General features: G+C 34.8%; 1 protein-coding gene across 1 annotated transcript in view; it reads right to left on the bottom strand.

Moving 5' to 3' along the window:
* The window catches only part of NEB (nebulin), a 119033-nt gene that overhangs the window by 21760 nt on the left and 77228 nt on the right, over window positions 1-20045 (bottom strand). The window contains exons 107-132 of the mRNA XM_082762888.1: window positions 19744-19848; window positions 19552-19656; window positions 19264-19362; window positions 18949-19059; window positions 18669-18773; window positions 17891-17995; window positions 17357-17461; window positions 16796-16900; window positions 16369-16473; window positions 16147-16251; window positions 15510-15614; window positions 13586-13690; window positions 11847-11951; window positions 11567-11674; window positions 10368-10472; window positions 9568-9672; window positions 9341-9445; window positions 8676-8780; window positions 8450-8560; window positions 7872-7982; window positions 7293-7394; window positions 7064-7162; window positions 5585-5683; window positions 2347-2457; window positions 2100-2204; window positions 1186-1290 (exon numbers count right to left, since the gene is read on the bottom strand). Coding sequence (XP_082619014.1) covers window positions 1186-1290; window positions 2100-2204; window positions 2347-2457; window positions 5585-5683; window positions 7064-7162; window positions 7293-7394; window positions 7872-7982; window positions 8450-8560; window positions 8676-8780; window positions 9341-9445; window positions 9568-9672; window positions 10368-10472; window positions 11567-11674; window positions 11847-11951; window positions 13586-13690; window positions 15510-15614; window positions 16147-16251; window positions 16369-16473; window positions 16796-16900; window positions 17357-17461; window positions 17891-17995; window positions 18669-18773; window positions 18949-19059; window positions 19264-19362; window positions 19552-19656; window positions 19744-19848 — 2736 coding nt within the window. The remainder of the gene's footprint in view (window positions 1-1185; window positions 1291-2099; window positions 2205-2346; window positions 2458-5584; window positions 5684-7063; window positions 7163-7292; window positions 7395-7871; window positions 7983-8449; window positions 8561-8675; window positions 8781-9340; window positions 9446-9567; window positions 9673-10367; window positions 10473-11566; window positions 11675-11846; window positions 11952-13585; window positions 13691-15509; window positions 15615-16146; window positions 16252-16368; window positions 16474-16795; window positions 16901-17356; window positions 17462-17890; window positions 17996-18668; window positions 18774-18948; window positions 19060-19263; window positions 19363-19551; window positions 19657-19743; window positions 19849-20045) is intronic.

The raw sequence follows: 20045 nt of genomic DNA on the forward strand, positions 1-20045 counted from the left end.
AAATAAATTTCACTTTCATCTTCCTGAAATCCCTATTATTGATCCTAAAATGTAAAATCAAAAGTCAGCCTTGCAGCAAAATGTGTGTGGCCTAAAATTCTACGTTCATATTTCCTGTTACAAAGAATATTCAGTGCCAGCTCTGATTTCAAGAAATAACTGATCACAAGAAGGAAGACAGGTAGCTGCAAAAATCTAACTTGAAGGCACTGAGATTGTTCCTGACCCTGGTTTGAGTTCAGCCAGTTACATGTTAATGGATTGCTGGAATGTTAGTGAAAGGGCTTGAAAAGATGCAGTTCATCATCTTCCTACCTAATTCTATATATGTCTGTCCAGGAAGTAAGAAGTCCACCAAAAAGAAGATATTCTTGCTTCAACTTAGAGTATCTAGCCTTTAGGGTATTGATTTTCAAACTGTTGTGTGAAGTAATGCTATGTCTTTGGCTCAGATTTCAGTCTCAAACTAGTGCAATGAGTGGTGACTTACACTACAAACTGATGAGCAACCATATTCTTAGTCCTCTGCTATGTAGTTTTTGCTCTTCCGTGCTATTATTCTGCACCAGAACAATACCTATAGTCCTTCACATTCTAGCATTACTTCTCTCTTGCTTTAGGGTCAATAAATACTTGGAATAGAGAAGACTAGAGATTAAATCAGAGGATAAATTTCTGTGGAATGATTCACAATTTGCTGTATTGCAGAGGGAGAAGATGTCAACAGGCACGCTAAGAGCAGCAGTAGATATGGGTTTCACTAAAGGAATTATGTATGCAGAAAAATAATGGCAGAGCTCTCCTTTGTATCACTTGAGACTAGAAGGGATAAAGCAACTGAAAGTGTACTGTCAACAACAACCCTACTTCCAGTAATTTCCAGTTTCCAAGATAATCAAATCTTCTTTTCTATAGATGAAATTGACCCAATAAATGTGTTACACTGTGTAACAAGATCCAGGTACAACAGGAATAAGTAACTTTGAAATCTACTCTAGAATGAAGAAATCATATGGATATTTTGCATGTGTTTAAATGTGCAAAAATTTTCTTGAATGTGAAGTGTTTATAAAACAGAAAGGCACAGAAATTACTATACATCACAGAACTTACTATGTTGATTTCAGTGATGGAGACTTTAGTTCTCAATGATTGGGGTTAATGAGAAACACGCGACCAACTTACGTGGCTCTGTAGTTCTGATGCCTCCCTTAGGTGAACCTGTTCAAGATTATCTGGCACCACATGGTAGTGACCCTTACTCTTCTCATACTGCTTCTTGTACTGGTACTGAAGGGAAGGTGTCAAAAATCATCTCAATAAAAAAAAAATCCCTCAGCAAATTTACTTCTTAGGTCCAATCAAAGCAACACTTCAATGGAACATCAAAGAGAAATTAGAAAGACAAAAAGCTAAACAAAAACAAGAATTTTAACTCCCAGTATCAGATATCACTTTTAAAGATGTGAGTGAAAAGTTATTTTTTTTGATCATTTCGATTGCAGCAAAGATATTTCAAAACAAAGATAAAAAAAACAAAAAAAAAAAAAGAGAGAGAAAAAAGTAAACAAGAAAGATAAAGAAAACACAGTGGATACATGAAAAGGTAATAATGACTTTTGTCTTTTCTCAATAAAATTATTGAGCACTTTGTTAGACATAGTTCTGTACCTCTATATTAGGAGGATGTTAAATATAAAAATGAAAAAGCAGACCAAAAAAAGGTTTTAAATATATTAATCAGTAAAGAAAACAATTTAAAAAAAAAAAAAAGAAAGAAGAAAATACTATTTGTTAGTGAGGTGCAATCAGTTAAAATGTAATAAAGAATGAATCCACTAAAAATGATTAGAGGATTTAAAACACTAGCAGTTCTACAACTAACACAGATTTCACTTCTCAGGGAATAAATGTGACAAAGTTGCTAGTTGACTAGGAAACAACCATTAGAGAAGAGATCACTACCAGGTGATGTACCATGAACAATAATAATTGCTTCTTTAGCAATCATTATGGAAATAGTTAGAAGAGATCAATTCAGAATGGAATCAGCAGGGATGGGAAAATCAAATGGATCTGGGGTTAGTTAATGAGCTTACAGCACTGGCGAGTTGGCTTGTACTCAGGACATGGTTCATGATCAGCGATTCAGACATGTCTGTAACAGGCTTATGAAGTTTCTTTAGATCTGCCTTGTATTTCACCTGAAGATAAGAAAGGACAAACATCAGAAAAGAAGGCTGCTGATAAAACCTGTGATGCCTAATATGTTAATAACACAAAGGAGCTCTTTCCTATAGGACATTTGAAACTTTTTGTTTTCCTATAGGAAAAGTGTGAGCATACCTCACTAGCCATGTTGTGAGCATCTTTCATGGTCTTGTAGATTTTAGCCTCCTTTAAATCATACTTGGGCTTTTTACCCATCTCTTTGGAAAAATTCTCCTTGTATTTCACCTGAATTAAAACAAAACAAACAAACAAACAAAAAAAGATATTACATCTGTTCTTGAGCACTTACTTGTTTGGCTGCAGAAGGCAAAGAGATCCGAGCACATGCTGATTTTAAGCGGAGGAATAAAAATGCAGTAACTTGAAGGCATCCAATGGAATAAAGGTTATTTTAAAGATCACCTGACTTGGAAAGAAAATCTACATTTGAATTTACAAAATATCACTAGCAATTTTTCATTCAGTGCACATGTAACACCTCCTCACTGTAAAAATAATGACAGACATAGTCAAGAGAAATACATTGACGACACACAGATACATTCCGACCCTTTGTGAGATGAAGAATGTCTCATTCAGTGACAGCTATACATACATAAAATATAATGTGTTTCACAAAGACAAAAACTGACATAGGCATAAAGAGTATTTTTTTTTAAAACTGTAAACATACTTCTTGCTGAAATATGAGCTTTAAAAACTGCCGTAGGACATACCAGCAATGAAGATGGCAATGGAACAAATATTTACATATATTGTTATACACAGACTGGGTTTTGTAAGAAACAGAGATAAAGAAAGATGATAACGATCACATGTAGAATAGTGATACAATTAATTACTAGGAACTAGGTTGCATAAGAGACTTAGTAACACTTCCAAACCACATCAGATTAACATTAGCAAGGTAAACCATATCAATATAAATCGATGTTTTAGGCTGGAGGCACATATGCCAGGTTACATAAATGAGTTTTGCTAATGCTAATGAGTGAGGGGATACCCTTCATCCATCATTACTTGTCCCATCCTACTGCTGCTAAAGGCCCATTCCTCACTATTTCTTGTGGACCTGTAAAAGGCTGCTTTATTAGGAACATTTTTGGTTTTAGTGAGTATATATATTTTGGCTTTAGTGTGTATATATATATCTACAAAAATGCACAAAATTGTTTCAAAGGAGTTACAGAAGATTGCAAGGAAAAAACTCAAAGTATTAAAGATTGGCCCTCAGTAATTTAGCCTTAAGTTCTGACTTTTCTAAACAGATCCAACAGTTGGTAATTATGCTCATCAGCATTACAGTAGCCATCAGTAGAAAAATTCTGAGGATTTCTCATGTCTTCCCAGTAGTAGTATTCTGACTGCATGGAAACAGGTGAGGCAACATTTCTTTCTGCTTATAAATCCACATTTATGTGGAGATATTTTATACTAAATAAACCAGCAACCTTCACATTTGGCCTAAAGAACAACAAATGAGAACTGTCATTTGTCTTTATGAAATAATTTGATTGTTTTCAGGACCAAAATAATACATGTAAGAAACATACATAAGACTGAGGTTGATAAGGAAAAAGGATTAATGGTTCTTCAGAAGAAAAAAAGCTGATCTCTCAAGAAGTATTTATATGAAAATTGAAATGAAATAAATAAACTGCTGAAGAACTGATAACTAAGTTGAAGAACCTAAATGTTTTTAACTTATAATGAAATTACAGAAATGTAAACAGATAATTTTATATTAGTAAAAATAGAAAGATGCTTGAAAGCAGAATTAAATCACATTCCACAATCACATTTTACATTTCTGAATTCTTTGGCATATTCTTGTCCATACAGCCCCACATTACTCATGCTGTATTGCATTGCCTCTCTTTTGCTTTGCAAAATATGCCAGCATTCAGATAAAACACACAGTGAAACAGGCAAATCCACAAATTGCTTAACCTATGTAAGAAAGCAATATCAACATTTTTGACATAAAAGGAATCAGTATTAGTTCTGATCTCACAAAAATTAGAATCAAGAAGTAGACAAGACTGTTAAGTTATGCAAGCTATGCAAAATATGATGAAGAACAGACCCATCATGCCAAATTTTTTAAAAGCAGAAGAAATGTTATTGGAAGATCTATGCAAAATTGAGAGCAAGGATGCCAGACAGATGAAATACAACCAAAAAAATGCAAGTGGATTGACAAATTGCTTTATAAAGAAGCTTTATAAAGAATAAATGTATAAGAATATATACCCAAGAGAAAAATAAAGTGAAAGATGATACCAATTAGTATTTGCCCCCTTACTCCCTTTTAAAATACTTGATTTTCTCTCAGGACCAAAATAATTTCAAAGTAAGTTTATTATACAAAGAGGAGAGCTGGCTAGCAATGGAGCAAAAGCATGGAAAAAGAGGAGCTCATTATCTCTGAATGGGAATAAACATAATTTCTTCTTTTTCTTGCAGTTCAATTGTTGTGGACCAGGTGCCAGCTTAAGAGTCTCCTTTCTTCTACTGAAATTATTCTTTTTTTTTTTCCTAACAAGCATGGCGGCTGTCATTCAAGCATGCAGCAGTTACGTGCAGTAGTCACGGCTAGATATGGAAAAAACACAATCCTCCTTTTTTCATTTGGAAATACCAGCGCAGAAATGAAATGCAGAGATCTACCCGCTGCCACTTCAAAACTGCTATGCAGCTATATAGGTTTTTTGTTTTCCAAAGGTTTTGAAATGGCAAGAAATGTAAGAAAATATGTGCCCTCAAATCACTACAGTGTGTACTTCTCAGAGCTCTAGCACTTAATCATACGCTCCAGAACAGAGTAGTTTAAATAGAAGTTTGAACAGAAAAGTTAAAATAAAATTCAAGTGTGAATATACTGCATACATAATGACTGTTCACTAAAAATAATCTGGACCATTTTGAGGTTTGTCACATACATATTTGTTTTTCCATACATTCTCAGGAAAACCAGCTCAAGCTTATGTGGCTGGTTTTATTTTTTGGGGTGAAAAAGGTTAGCTTCCACATTACATCAATGCATTGGGAACTTCTATTAAAAACACTGGAAGTTCCAAAACCATCATGAAGAGCATAGGGTTTGAAGCCTCGTGTCGTATTTCTGAAACAGACAAATTCCCCATGCACTTAAATCCCATGCACAGTCTTTTCAGAGGAAAAAATAAAAAAGAGCAGTCTCACAAGTTTGGCTATGTTCAACACCTTTGACACAAAAAGAGCTGGTGCAACTGGTGCATTATAAACCATTTAACCACTTGGAATTGTAAGTACACGAGAAACAGATGCATAAAAATGGCATTCCCAGTTGTGTCACTTAAAATTATCTTACATGACTACTTAGCATATTAGCTTTCTTAAACGTTCTCATCCATGGGGTATCATAAGATGCAGCTCCATGCCCTCTCATATGCCGCTTGAGGTATTCCGCCTATAATGCGTAGCAAGAGAGCAAGATCAGAAATGCAAACAATAATAAGATTAAGCATGAAGTGGTGAGAAAGAACCAAGTAGAACTGAAGACCTGGTCAAAAAACAAACAAACAAACAAAAAAAAACAACCACAGAAAAGCATGTGCTTCAGAATAATTGGAGAACGTATCCATTGCAAAATAAAACTATGCAAGCTTCTAGTAATATAGCATACTAATGCCAAAATTGGAGATTCTTTCAAAGGCACAAAATAGAAAGAAAGTGGCCAAAAGAAACTGAATGTCCTTGTCACAAGGGATAAATAAGAAGAGTTAGGTAAGAGGCTGCTTCTTTTAAAGCCAATACTCAATACTCAGAAACAGGGCAAAAAAGGAAAAGAAAAAAGAGAGAGAGAACATGGCTGACACATCAGCCTCAGTACTTATAAGATCTTGTCATGGCAACATTCAGTGTAAGAGAATTATATTTGCATACAAGTGCTTATTTTCATTTATTTTTTTCAAAATATTCTGCACAAGTGAATAACTTATCTGTGTCCATTTCACCACTGTAGACAAGAGAGGTGCTACAGCTTCTAGGCTTCTGCAGAAAATATGTTTTAATTCCAACAACCTTTAATTTTCAGGCAACCCTTTCTTGAAAACTATCAGCTGGCTTTTAGAGGTAATGACTGTCTTCCGTTTTGATCTTAAGGATGTACAGATTTATGCAACCTAACAACTCTGGGCTAATGGAGCCTTGTAAAAATAATTCTCTCTGTATCAACTGTTTTCAGCATTTCAGGGAATTTATAAATTTGTAAGTGACAGTTATTCAGGTACCTGTACATTTCTAACTTTCCATATTCCATCAAGATAAGAAACTGGACATTGTAGAATGATAACTAACATTTTTAAGAAGATGGAAACACTCAAAGATTTTAAAGATGACAGGATTAAATACAGAGAAATTATATGCCCCATCTCCACACTTCTATGAATCCTCTCTGCAGCCTGTGCAGACAGATCACTTCTGCTCCCATTGAAGCCAGCAGACTTTTAGTATCTGGGCACAGTTATCCACCAGCCTAGTCTTCGGGAAAGTGACTGGATGCACTTTGGGAAAGTGACATACACTGAATGGATATAAATGGCTAGAAAGAAAGTGGTGAATCACATCTGGCATCACTGTAAGCAAAATCAGACTCTCAAGGTTTGTTCAATGAAGAAATAGCTTCACATCAGGACTCAATTTTTACTTTAACACGTTCCTTTATAAATGTTTCCTTATCATTTAATCTAGAAATAATTCTAGTTAAAATACTAACATCATTCTAGAAGTTAATGTTATTTCTCTTTTCTCTCACTGCTATCAAGTTTCACAAATGTTTTATTATTACCTGACTAGTTAGCTTGGACACTTCTTTTGCCAGTTCAATATCCGGACGCCCCAGCATGGTGACACCAATGCCAGCTTCTCCACGCTTTTTATACTCAATCTAACAAAGAAGATCAAATTAAAAATGTATAGTTTAGTAGCGATGAAATACCCTTTTGATTTTACTGATACTGTTTTTAATAGTAACATTACTGCTAAACATTATACAGAAGATTTAAAAAAACACTCACGTCACTAATTAACTTGGCAGCCTGAGTTGCTTTCTTAATATCTGGTCGATCTGCTATAGGTGTGTAGTGGAGCTTTGACTTGGCATCTTTCTTGTATTCAATCTAAACCATGGTGACAGACAAAGGAAAAAAGAATATTCAGGTTTGTTCATGAGAAAGATAGCTAATAAGGACACAGAAATGCTGCTAGGACGGTGTGTGATGTTTTTTTTTAATAATTTCACAAAGAATTGTTTAGGGAATCTGTTTTTGCAAATGGTCAAATTACCTATGAAGAAATGAGCATATGCAATTCTGTCTGTATTTAAGGATAAAGGATTTCATAAGGAATGAAATAAATTATTAAATGTGATTTGCATTAGATTACTTCATGTTATTAATTATAAATATGACTATCAAATAAATCCTTTATTTCAGTGCAATTTTACAGCTGTAAATATTTGTATTTTTGTCCTTCAGAATTATACCTGAACAGGGAGGCTGGGAGGAAATCCAGATCTATGTAAATTTTTTTTGTCAGCTGACATTGATCGAATTTTCTTACATGAACTGCTTAGTTCATAAAAACACAAAACTTACTGTACTCTGTTTTTTAGCAACTTCCATGGCATGTTTCACTTCAGGAGGCTCCAGCATGACAGAATAATTAGATTTGCCTTTCTCCTTCACAAACTTCTTTTTATAGTTTGTCTGTTGAGAGCAAGAAGAGGCATGAGTTTCACGGTGAGGTAAATGCTACTGAAACTTGGAATTAAGTTCACTGAAGCTGTTAAGACAGATAAAATGCAGTCTCCTGATTCTCATATCTTATGATCCCCAGCTTGTATGTCATAATCTACACTTTAGATTACAAAAAATTGCTATTTAGAGGTGATGATTTATGTTTAAACTGTTTTCTATTAAAAATGAAATCTGGATTTGAGGATACCCATTAGAACTCCAGCCTGTCACTTTTCTCTAGAGTATTTCAACAGCTACCCCAAAAATGGATTTTGCTCTTTGTTATTGTCGCTTTCTGGTAGGAATTTTTCTTTGCTGACTCCTTGGGCATTTTATGGCGAGCCTCAGCCATGTAGACTCAAATATGCAATAGTCTAATCAATTGTAGGTACCACTTAGTAACTTCATCATAAATTGGTATTGCAGTAGTTACTTACTTCGCTGACATTCTTGGTCACTTGTTTCACATGAGCCGTGTCTCTTGTCTCAGGCAGGGTTGTGTAAGACCCATGCGGTAGCTGTTTCTTGCTGTGTTCTTTGTATTTGTTCTGAAAGCACAGAATTAAAATAGGTAAAAAACAACATGCACACACACACACACACAGAGCCGACATATTAAAAGGATGTACTTAAAAATGGCTAAAGAACTGTCAGATGCGTTACCTCAGATACCAGAGAGCTGACATTCTTAGCCAGGAGGATCTGAGGTGTATCTGGAACAACAAGGCATGTTCCTCGAGCTTTGTTGTGCTTCTCCTTGTATTTTACCTAGCAGTGAGAAAAGATACCATTTTAAGCAGTGTGTATCTTGCTTTGTAATGATTTCCAAAGAGATTACTGTAGTTGTCACTACTTTTTAGTGCAAAAGTTTGCAGATCATCTCCTATTTGGATTTTTTCCAAAACAAATTTGTTCAACCCTGCACATTCCTGTAGCTCTCAATTGTAATTTCATTAATATATTTAATATATTGCTAATAATTCTTAAAGATGCATTGTTGTAAGCACATGCTATACCTGCAGCTTTTTTTGTTTTGTTTTCTGCAGGTAAGATTTTCATTTCAATAAGAGATATAGAGATATATCAAAGGTCTGGGGTGTTCAGGCAATATTGAATGTTAGTATTTATTTAATATGAAAAAAGCATAAACTAAGCCACTGACATTTACAAGACCAAATTTATTCATATTTTGCTAATTTATTAATGAAATAAATCAAATGCAACTGAGTACCATTTTTCAAACTGTCATTCTTAATCCAATCATATTGCCAGTAAAGTAGCTTACATAAAATTCAAGAAAAACAAAAATTGAATGCTCAAGTACTTACATCACTTGACAAGATGGCATTATTTAAAGCCAGTACTGTGTTTTTATCATCTGTGACAGAGAGTTTGCATCCCTTCAGGAATTCCCGGTCCAGTTTGTATTCATACTACAGAAATTAAAAACAATAATAAATAAAAGATTAAAAAAGGGAGTCCCAGACATTTTTTTTAATTTTGAAAAACAGAGATGTGGGGAAAGGGTCTATTCAGTTTATTCTGATTTTCTTACATCACTCTGTTGCAGAGATGACTTGGCTGCTTGAACGAAGTCAGGCCTATCAGCAATCCAGTGCCAATGAGCCTTGGCTGCTTCATATTTCTTCTTATAATCAAGCTGTTCACAGAGAAACATGAACAAAAAAAAAAAGTCAAAGTTGTATACTTTACAGATCAAACTGATGCAAATTATTAATTGTTCCAGACTGAAAGATAAGGCAAGATGAAAGAAACGGCATCTTCATCAGATTAGGGCTTTCCTCTGAATCATGTGCAATCCAGTAGGAGCCCACTTGCTCTAGTTACTCCACTGCTGGGTCAAGAAAGGAACATGAATGACTGGAAACTGTCGTAACTTTGAGGAAGGCAAGTGCTTTCAGTTATTTGCCTGTTGCAGTGGGTGTAGGGCCACTGCTAATAGAAAACAAATGAGGACTTCCCATTAAGCTCTTACTCTGTCTACATAACATCATCACACACACACACACAAAAAAAAAAGCAGGTATATTTATGCCTTTTATGCCTCTGTCAAAAAAAAAAAAATAAAATAAAATAAAAAAGAAGAAGAGGGGAGCCAGAATAATAGTAGATGTGTGACAGGGAAGGAACCTCAGGTGACCTCAAGAACTTTCAGGAAGGAGCATTTGCACATGAAATAAATTAACACATATTTTATGCAGCAGCATAAGAATTAGAAGTAATGTCTGAGCTCAAAGAATTTAAGTGGAATTGAAAATAATTTCCCTCAGTCTCCGCTGCTAGTCCCAACCACTGTCCATAAGAAAATTACAGTATTCATAAAACTGAACTCACGTTGCTGTTTAGCTTGTAAGCATGCCTTGGAGTCTTAATATGAACAGAATCTGCTACAACATTGCAGTGAGATTTATTCCTCTCATACACTTCTTTGTATTTCAGCTAAAGAAAGACAAACATAAAAAACATTTACAAAGATAACACATAAAAGCTATAGTCAACAAGAAAAGCAGCAAAATATTAAAACTATAATACCAACAATTGCTTCTGTAAAGATAAAATCTTAACAGAATAATAGCTTAACAGAAAAATCTTAACAGAAAAATAATTTATATCACTAAAAATTTGTATCAATCTTCTCCTGGAAAGAAGGGACATGTTCAGCATCAGTATCCTTTGAATGGAAAATGTAGCAGGTAAAACTCACCATGAAGCACAGACTAAGTTTTAACAAAATCTACACATGAACAGTAATTCTGTCTGTTTCTACTTTTTTGTACCCAATACAGTATGTTTAAAGAAATTTATCTTCTCATAGGCACATTCAGGGCTTTCCAAAAACCCCTGTATAGAATTTCAAATTCACCATTTAGTTTGGAATAAAAAAAACATACTTCAATTCACAGATCACTTTCACAAATCTTTGTCTCTTAATGATCCACATTAGGATCTGGATAATATTACTTTTCCCCCTCTAGACTTGCTCACTACACAGAGGATCCATACAGCACCTGAATGAGTCAGCTGGTACCTAGCCCCACAGCACTACATTGAGTTACAGAAGTGCTACTATCATCATTTTATCTATGGAGATATAAGAAAAAACAATACAAAGGGCAAAGAGAAAACCTAGGCTAGAAGAGGGAATCAGGACCCGGACTTCCAAATCCTATAACATTATCCATTTCACCTTCCTTTCTTTTTCTTTATAGCCTTCCATTAGGAAGTAATGGAAGGCTAAAACACATACTTATGGTAGGTCAGAAAATTTACTTTACATATTCACAATATCTGTAGCAGAAATATATAAACACAGTAATGGATGACGTGCCTAACTCAAGGCTGCACAAAAGTCACTAACCAATACAGAAGGAAAACCCAGATGCAGAATTCCCAAGTACAATGCAAACAAAATAAGTTCACTCTAACAAGAAGCTTTTTTATGACAGGTTTGCACACAGGTTAAAAATATTACTTATCACACCAAAAAGTTAATTAGATATTTTTGATATTACAGACAAGGATGATTTACTTACATCACTTATTCTGTCCTTGACCTTGCGCACGTGCAGTAACATAGGTGTATCATGAATCGTAGTATAGCCCTTAGGCTTCGCTTTGTTATACTCCAACTTGTAGATAATCTGAAGACACAAATCATAGATCATATTATTTCTCCAGTCTTGGTATCAATGGACAAAAATCAAGATAAGATACATTTTTTTAACTGACTACTGAAAACGCTATATTTTTATTATTTTTAGAGGTCAGAATTCAGAGAAGGAAGTATGCTTGGTGGGGACCGACCACACTTACATCACTAATCTGTTTGTTGACTTTTGTAGTCCTTAAGTGTTCTGGAGTATCCACAACTGTAGTGTACTTATCTTTCTTCTTTTCATAGTCTTTTTTGTATTGAACCTGGTGTTTGGCAAAGAGAATACATTAACCACCCAAACCAAGACAAAACATCTTCAGGAGATAAAGTTTTACATTCATTCACAAAGTTGCAAAATCCTCCCACCAAAGCCAGCGAAAGTTAAACATGCACAAGAAACCAAACTTTGCAAACCCCTTATTTGCCTTAGAGGCTGCCTATTTGCAAGACTAATTTTACGTTTATTTCATTGGGTCTAAAAACTTTGTTTCTATCTTAAATCTCCACAATTGGGTTAAAAAAAACAATCTCAGCAGAATAGTGACTTTCTGAATTCATAACAGGACATGATGTCATTTTAAAATATTAATTTGAATAGAGATAAATGTAAAACATCTTATACTACAGAAGATAAAATATAATGCCAGACTATTTTAAAGGCATCGATAGCAGAATTTCATAATTTCTTCCTTAAAATTCATCTTATCCTACTCAGGAGTCTGTCTGGTTTTCAGAGAATTTAGTGAGAACAGACCGTACATCAATAATAGCAATTCTTTGTAGATAGCCTCAAGGCAGGTGGAAAAGGTTAGAATACATTTTTTAAAACCTTCATCCTCTATCTTGTATCAGAAAATAAAACCATGCTTTTAAACAAGACTGAGACAGACAAAATATTAAAGAAATTTATATACAAACAACAAATCAAAACACAACATCAATTCAGAGGAACATACAGGTTAGGCAGAGTGCTATTTTTTTTCTTCAAACGTACTCAAACTTACCTGCAAGGAGTTTTTAATGAGGTAATAAACAGAAATCCACCAATCAATTGAACAAAAATGTCTAGTAATGATCTTCAGTTCCATAATACTAACAGACTTTATTAACTGTGCTCATCGTGACATCTCCCTCACTCTCATGTGATTGGTTTCTATTGTTGCATTTCCAGTGTATAATTTATGTATTATATGCCAGTTTCATCTGAGCCAGTCACGAATCATTTTTGTCATTGAAAGGAGCAAAACAAGGATACTGCTTAGCAGATCTGATTTCAGAGCAGATATCAATATATATCAATCATGACTTTGACTGCAGACTTGTGCACAGTACTCTTCCTACATCACTTCCAAGGTCACTTAGAAGTGAGACATAATTCTCTTCTGTATCTAGGCACAATGTGTCACCATTCTCAAGCAGAGTGGTAGGTAAATGTTGTAATCTACTCACCAAATTACTTCATCATAATCCTACCGAATTAAGGAATTTATGTTATGGGGGGTGGTCAGTCCAAGAAATGGTGGCAGAATGAGAGTTATGTTTGGAAAAGATGAGGAACAGCTAATATACAGTATCTTAAAATGTTAAAAAATGTGGAAAATGCTCTTTATGTAATTATATGAATTATTACATAGAAGGATATAGATCAATTATTTGTAATGAAAGGAGGAAATGGAGGCAAGATCAGCCTGAGCCGGGTGAAGCTCAACTCACAATAAATATTTTTTCAGATAGTCTGTTCTCAAAGCTATTTTACCATAGCCAGCATTAAGCACATGGAGAAAACTTTGGAGTCTGATATCTGTGGATACTTAAGAGAACTCACAAGCATTAAATATTTAAAGGCCAAGCAACTACATTGTATACCGTCTCCTACAGCAGCAGTTCTTCATATTACCTGGCTCCATAAGTATGTGTTGTAGAGAGCTGTCAGCATATCTGGCCTCAGAATTTCATTACATCCATGTTGCAGGAGCATCTTGGCAAAGGATTTATATTTTTTCTGTGCATGCAAATGGCAACGAAGTACAAAAGAGACTTGTGAACACCGTAAACAAACAATAACACAGCTCTAGATCCCAGACACTTTGAGAGTGGAGAGATTTAGGCAAAGTACTATATGTATTCATTCACATGTGCATACAATTCACATCGATATAATTAAAAATGTCAAGGGTATACACTGAAAGATTTTAATATTATCCTATTAAGGAGATTACGAAAATATTTTTGGGGAAATAAGGGTGAATTATAGATAACGACAAGGGCACTCAAAGATCAATATGCTGCTGCTGCTTATGAGTAAGAAGATAATATTTGTGAAAGTCATTGAAAGAGCACTAATAAATAAATGCATGGTACAACATGCATTTTTTTAAAATCTCTCTAATGACTTCAACAGGCCTTAGATCAGAAATTAATGGAAGATGATGTCAATTGATGCACAGTATATGAAAGTACATACAGCAGAGATTAGCTCACTCAAAAAGTAATAACTCTTTTTGGGTGGCAAAACAAAGACTGTCTGATCTGAACTAAAAACGTCACAATATCACAGGTGAAACCTCTGATACTGCCAGCTGTAGACGTTTCACACAGACAGAGTAGCTGTGAGTGAACCAGGCACTTTCTGGCAGCACTGGCGAGTGCTCCTACAGTACCTGACTGCTCAGTGTAGTCCCCCACTTGGCCAGGAGATTCCTAGGATCATCCACAATAACGCTGTACCTATCTTTGAGCTTCTCATAGGCAGCCTTATATAATTTCTGCTCAGAATAGCATAATACATCGTAACAAATTAAAAGAAGAGAGTGAAGACACAAAGAAATCCTGAGATCACAGTTCTAACCTTTTAAACCTCTTTATATGCAATACTTAAAGGCTGGGATTGAAATTCATGTCCAAAATAGAAAAAGATTTAAAAAAAAAAAAAAAAGAGAGAGAGAGAGAACAAACAAACAGGAAAAGAAAAAAAAAAAAAAACAAAACCAAAAACACAGATATGTCCAGGTAACATATGCATTTCTAAAATTCCACTGGAAGGCCTAATTTACAATGTAAGGACACCTACATCCTATTCCTGCCACTCTTCAATAAGCCATTTTATAACCTACTTTATTCATGAAAAAGAACTGCTGAAACAACTCTATATGCAGCTAGACTCTTGATTTGAGTACAAAGAGAGCCCAAGGAAATGCAAGGGTGAAATAGAATATTATACTATCATCAGACTTTTTGCAAGTGAAAGTTATAATCCTTCATCACAAAAACATCATTCATAACAGAAGATGTTTAGGCAAGTTCATTTCAATGTCTGGGACCCCACTGGCTATACTTTTTCTCATCTATTCTTATCATATTAATTTTTTCCTTATTTGCTCTACCAAACAATAACAAGGCTGAATATTAACAATGTTCCACAACAAGTTCTGGCTCATTGCTTATCAAATTGAGTATGAAATTATAGCAATGGTACTGGAATGGTATCTGTGATGAACCAGTTTTTCTTTTACCTAGAACACATAATAGCATAATGCCTTCACTGACAAGTAAGCAATGTTTCTTTCAGGAATTTCAAAAAAGGAACAGGGGTCCAGATTTCACTTTTTAGTCACTGTAAACCTGCTCTGTTCTAGTACTCAGGCATATCGTAGGTACAACCTTATATTTCTTGATTTTAGTCTGAACTTAAGACACCTTTAGTTCTGAATCTATTTTTATTTATTTACTGTTTCATAAGGAAGATGAACCCTTGACTATTTATTAACATACACAAACTTGTTACTACAGTATGAGACTCTACAGAAATCTTTATCACTTACCCCATCCATCAATTGAGTTGCATGTTTAAAATGCTTGTTAATTGGAGAGTCAGCTACATAGTTAAAATGAGACTTAGTCTTTTCAAATATCTCCTTGTACTTACACTGGAGAAAAAACAAACACCAAAAAACAACATATTCCAAAGTTAATTCAAAGTTCGGTAAGGTAATGAAAACCTATAATTTTAGAAACTATTTGCAGCAAAAACATGGTAGAATTATTGCATATGTGTGTTTACCTGAACTACAAGCAAAAAATATTTTAGAGCAAAATAGTTGTAAATAAATAGTAAATAGTAATAAATGGTAAATGGTAATAAATAGCTTACAGGATGGAACTGTCACATAGAGAAAACAATGGAAGATTCAAATGTTCATAATTTTAAAGCTAAACTTAGAATCACTAGAAAAATTATTTTGGAGCAGATGTCTTTAGAAGGAACAGAGAGGATAAGTAAAAGATTGCTTTGCCTCTCTTTTATAGTAAGAACTGAAATTTTACATGTTACATCTTCAGTTCTGTCACAGCAGATTCATATCAATGTCTATGTCAACTGGATACTCCTGAGAAACATTTAGCTACAATATAAGCAAGCATCAAATAATATTTAGCAAAAATTCAAACTGTTTTACTTACCCCACTGTAGAGCACTTTATTCTTTTCCGCCAGAGCAAAATCTGGAGTATCCCATGCATAGCAGCCAATGCCTCTGAGCCATGATAAGTCTTCCTTGTATTTAACCTTTAGAAAAGAAGTAAAAGCTGCCTTCACTTTCTCAAGTAATAAGACTTGTTTTTCGTTTTGGAAAACTACATATAAAGTTTCAACCTCGCACATCTAGGAACTATTTGAACTCACATCACTAATAGCATCTGTGACTGCGCGATGATGGAAATGTTCTGGTCGGTCTGGGATCGATCTCCAGATTCCCAGCTGGCTCATATAGTTTTCCTTGTATTTCACCTTCAAAGAAAATTGGAGAATGAAAAGAATTTGAGAACACAACACTCCATCCCATGCAATTTTAAAATTTTCTTTTTTTCTTTTTTTCCCGAAACATCAGAAGTAAAACCGTGTAAATAAGATTTACTTTCATTCACCTTTTTAAGAGCAAAGGCAAGCAAGTGCCTTTTATCTTTCAAAGAAGGAAATAAATTAATGTTAATAGTGCTGATCATATTTTTCTAATTCTTCGACACAGTCAAAAAGAGCAATAGCATAAACAGCATGTTATAGGTTATTAAATGACAAACATTAATTAGGAGTGAAAATCTTATATACGTACACTGCTAATATCATCAGTGACCTTCCGATGATAGACGATATCCAAAGCATCTTTCACTGTGTGGTATTTCCCCTTAGTATTCTCAAAGGTTTCTTTGTAGCGCAACTGGTAAGAAAAATAATAATATTGAATTAGCAAGATCTCAGTGACATGCAAGTCAACTCCTAAAACCATACTGAGATGAAAATACCTGATAAAAGGTATTCTATCCTGGCTCCAGCATCAATCATTTCACTCTAGTCTGCACTGTTTGGCAATTTCATGTATACACAACTTATTTTAAATCTACTTTTTCTTTTGTTTTAAGTCAGCACTTCCGTGCAAGGCAAAATGAATTATAATTATGAATGATAATAAATGAAAGAAAGCACTACAGTGACATCAAGGGAAAACTTAATCTCTGTCTTATCAAATGAAAATATAAACAGAAAAGGGTGACAGTTTATTAGCCACAATGAGATTCTCTAGGCTTTACATGCTTGTTTGCCATTGATCCTTTTTTTTCTCTTTTCTGAAGAAAACAAGAAAAAGCAGCAGAGAAAGTTTTTATGGACTACATACATCACTAGCATTCAGGTATGCTCTCTTGGCTCTGATCAAGACTGGTGTGTCAGGGATAGGTGTGTATTTATCCTTCATCTTCTCATACTGGGTTTTATACTTTGTCTAAAAGAGACAGAAAAAGGGAGAAGTTACTTCTTTAGTCTTTGAAGCATTTTGCTAACCTAGTGTAATGCTAACACCAAGAGGTGCTACACTGAGTGCACAAAGTCATTCTTGCAAAGCTCTTCTGTCAAAACACTGTGAAACAAGCTCAGCTCTTCAGCTCTTTCAAGGTGTTCCAGTTCTTGGAGCCAATCCACCACATACTCTGCAAACAAGTTTATAGAAGCAGGTGTCTTGTAAAATACTTAAGTGTAAAGAAATGTGTACTCATTTACCCCAATTTATAAAGGAAATGTGGAACTTAACCATAAGAGACACAATACCAAATAAAGCGTAAACAGTTTTGAGCCTTTAACCTGTCAATAACATTAGAAACAAAACTTTGAAACAGTTCAGCATAGTGTTACCAAACAAGACCAAGTATCTTACCTCACTGACCATGTCCTTTACATGCCTAGCATGTGTGAAGGCTGGAGTCTGACCATCAGCATGGTGGTGAGGTCTCTCTTTTGTGGCAAGCTCCACATACAAGTACTGCAGCAAGACAAAAAGAAGAAAAAAAAATACATTTCAAGTAAGTTTTACTTTATCACCTTGAAAGATGATAAGTTCACAATGCATACATAACCACCCAATTTACCCCAGGAGAAAATACTGTCCTCTTTCATATTCCGTATTATCTCAGTTCATCTTTCTCTACTAGTACTCCCAATGTTCTGTAAATGCCAGTAACGTGCTTACAAACCCAAAAATCAAATGCTTCTGACATCAGTGACCTCTCTGCCCTAGATCTACACCTAGCTTTAGATAAAAGCATCCAAAGAGCCTGTTTTTATCTGGTGGGTAACATCATTTTGAACTAGAAGTACAGATATTAAAGTGCTATATGAATAAAGAAATGATGATGAGTAAATGGTAGGTGGATAAAAGCATTTATTCCTCTGACAAAGTTAGAGTTTCAGAGAATTTGAACACAACTGTAGCACAGTTCAGTGATTTGTTTCAGATGGACAAAGCCGGATATGTCCATTATAGAGACATGTCCAACATGAAAATTCATAGCCACTTGAAAATGAACGATGGCTATTTTAAAAAGTGATTTCTAGGATTTAATATTGCTTTGAAATGACCTGGAAAGATTTTGCTGTACTCTAAGAGAATATTAAGAGGGATCCCCGGTTGTTTTCTAACAGTACAAATTTTTCACCTGGCTCTGTATTTTTTGTCCTTGTTTGGCTCTTAAGAAGTCAGGTGTATCAAGGATGGAAGTGTATTTTGTCTTCAGCTCCTTGCCTGCAGCTCTGTAAACAAGCTAGAAAAAGACAGGTGTGAGAATTATTTCTTATGCTACGCATACACATTTAGCAGCTGAGCAATCACAGCTTTGCAATTATAGCATCTCACATATTTATGAAAAAACAGTAAGAAGATCTGAGCGTTATGTAATTATAGCTACCAAAGATGGACAAAAATAATATAGAGCTTACTTCACTCAAATGGGTTTTTAGTTCCTGAACTGTCCTGTATCCCGGAGTATCCAATACCACGCTGTACTTATCCCGCATCTTCTTTGCTGTATCTGTGTATATGTAGTTAGACTGAAAAATAAAGGCCATATCACTTAGGAAGCTTTTATTCTTGGTAGCAAAGAAAATTTTACAGCATAACATAACAACACTTTGAAACAAATGACTAGATGCATAGCAAGACATGTTGTCACAAGTCTTTACTCATTGTCATACGTTTTATTTCTTGGAAGTACATAGTACACGTCAATAAATCTATTGTTGTTAGAATCTTACCCAAAGCTTACGCAGCTGACGAGCACGGACCATATCAGGAGTGTCATATAGGAAGCAACCTAAGCCCTTCAACCAAGTCAGATCCTCTTTGTATTTAATCTATGAGGCAATCAGAAAAAGAAAAACCGAATGTTAAGGCTTGGTTCATTAATCAGTCGTTAAACACAGATATAAAGCATTTATTTATTACATAATAGAATGCAGGTGATAAGCAAAATTCTGCTTTCACTATAAAAGTATTAGGCCTGCTGTATTCAGATACCAGGTATCTTAACAGAAGTTGCTTACATCACTTGTGATGTCTCCAACATAGCGGCAGTGCAACACCTGGGGAGTATATGGCAAGGAAATCAAGTGTCCCTGCATCCTGAAGAAATCTGACTTGTAGATCAACTGAAAGACAAAGTAAAAATAGCATTTCACGTGTTTGATTATGAACATTCCAAATCCCTTCTGTTTCTCTGTTAGAAAGACACATACATCACTGACAGCTTCCTGTGTTGCTTTGACTTGACGGATTTCAGGTGTGTCTGGAGTGGTATGAATCTTGTCCTTGTTCTTGTGGTATGTTGCCCGATACAACCTCTGTATTAAAAGGAGACAGCTACACGTTAAAAATTTAAAATGGCAAGAAGTTTGGCAGAATGTAAGTATTTGGTTTTTTAGGCCAGCTGTTTTGCTATGTATTAGAGCACTACTGGGAAAATGGGAGCAAACATACTATCTTCTAACCAGGCAAAGGTTTTCCACATTTGATAGGAGCATCTCTAATATATGGAGAA

Source organism: Aythya marila, assembly GCF_965140915.1.
Source record: "Aythya marila genome assembly, chromosome: 6".
Lineage (NCBI taxonomy): Eukaryota > Metazoa > Chordata > Aves > Anseriformes > Anatidae > Aythya > Aythya marila.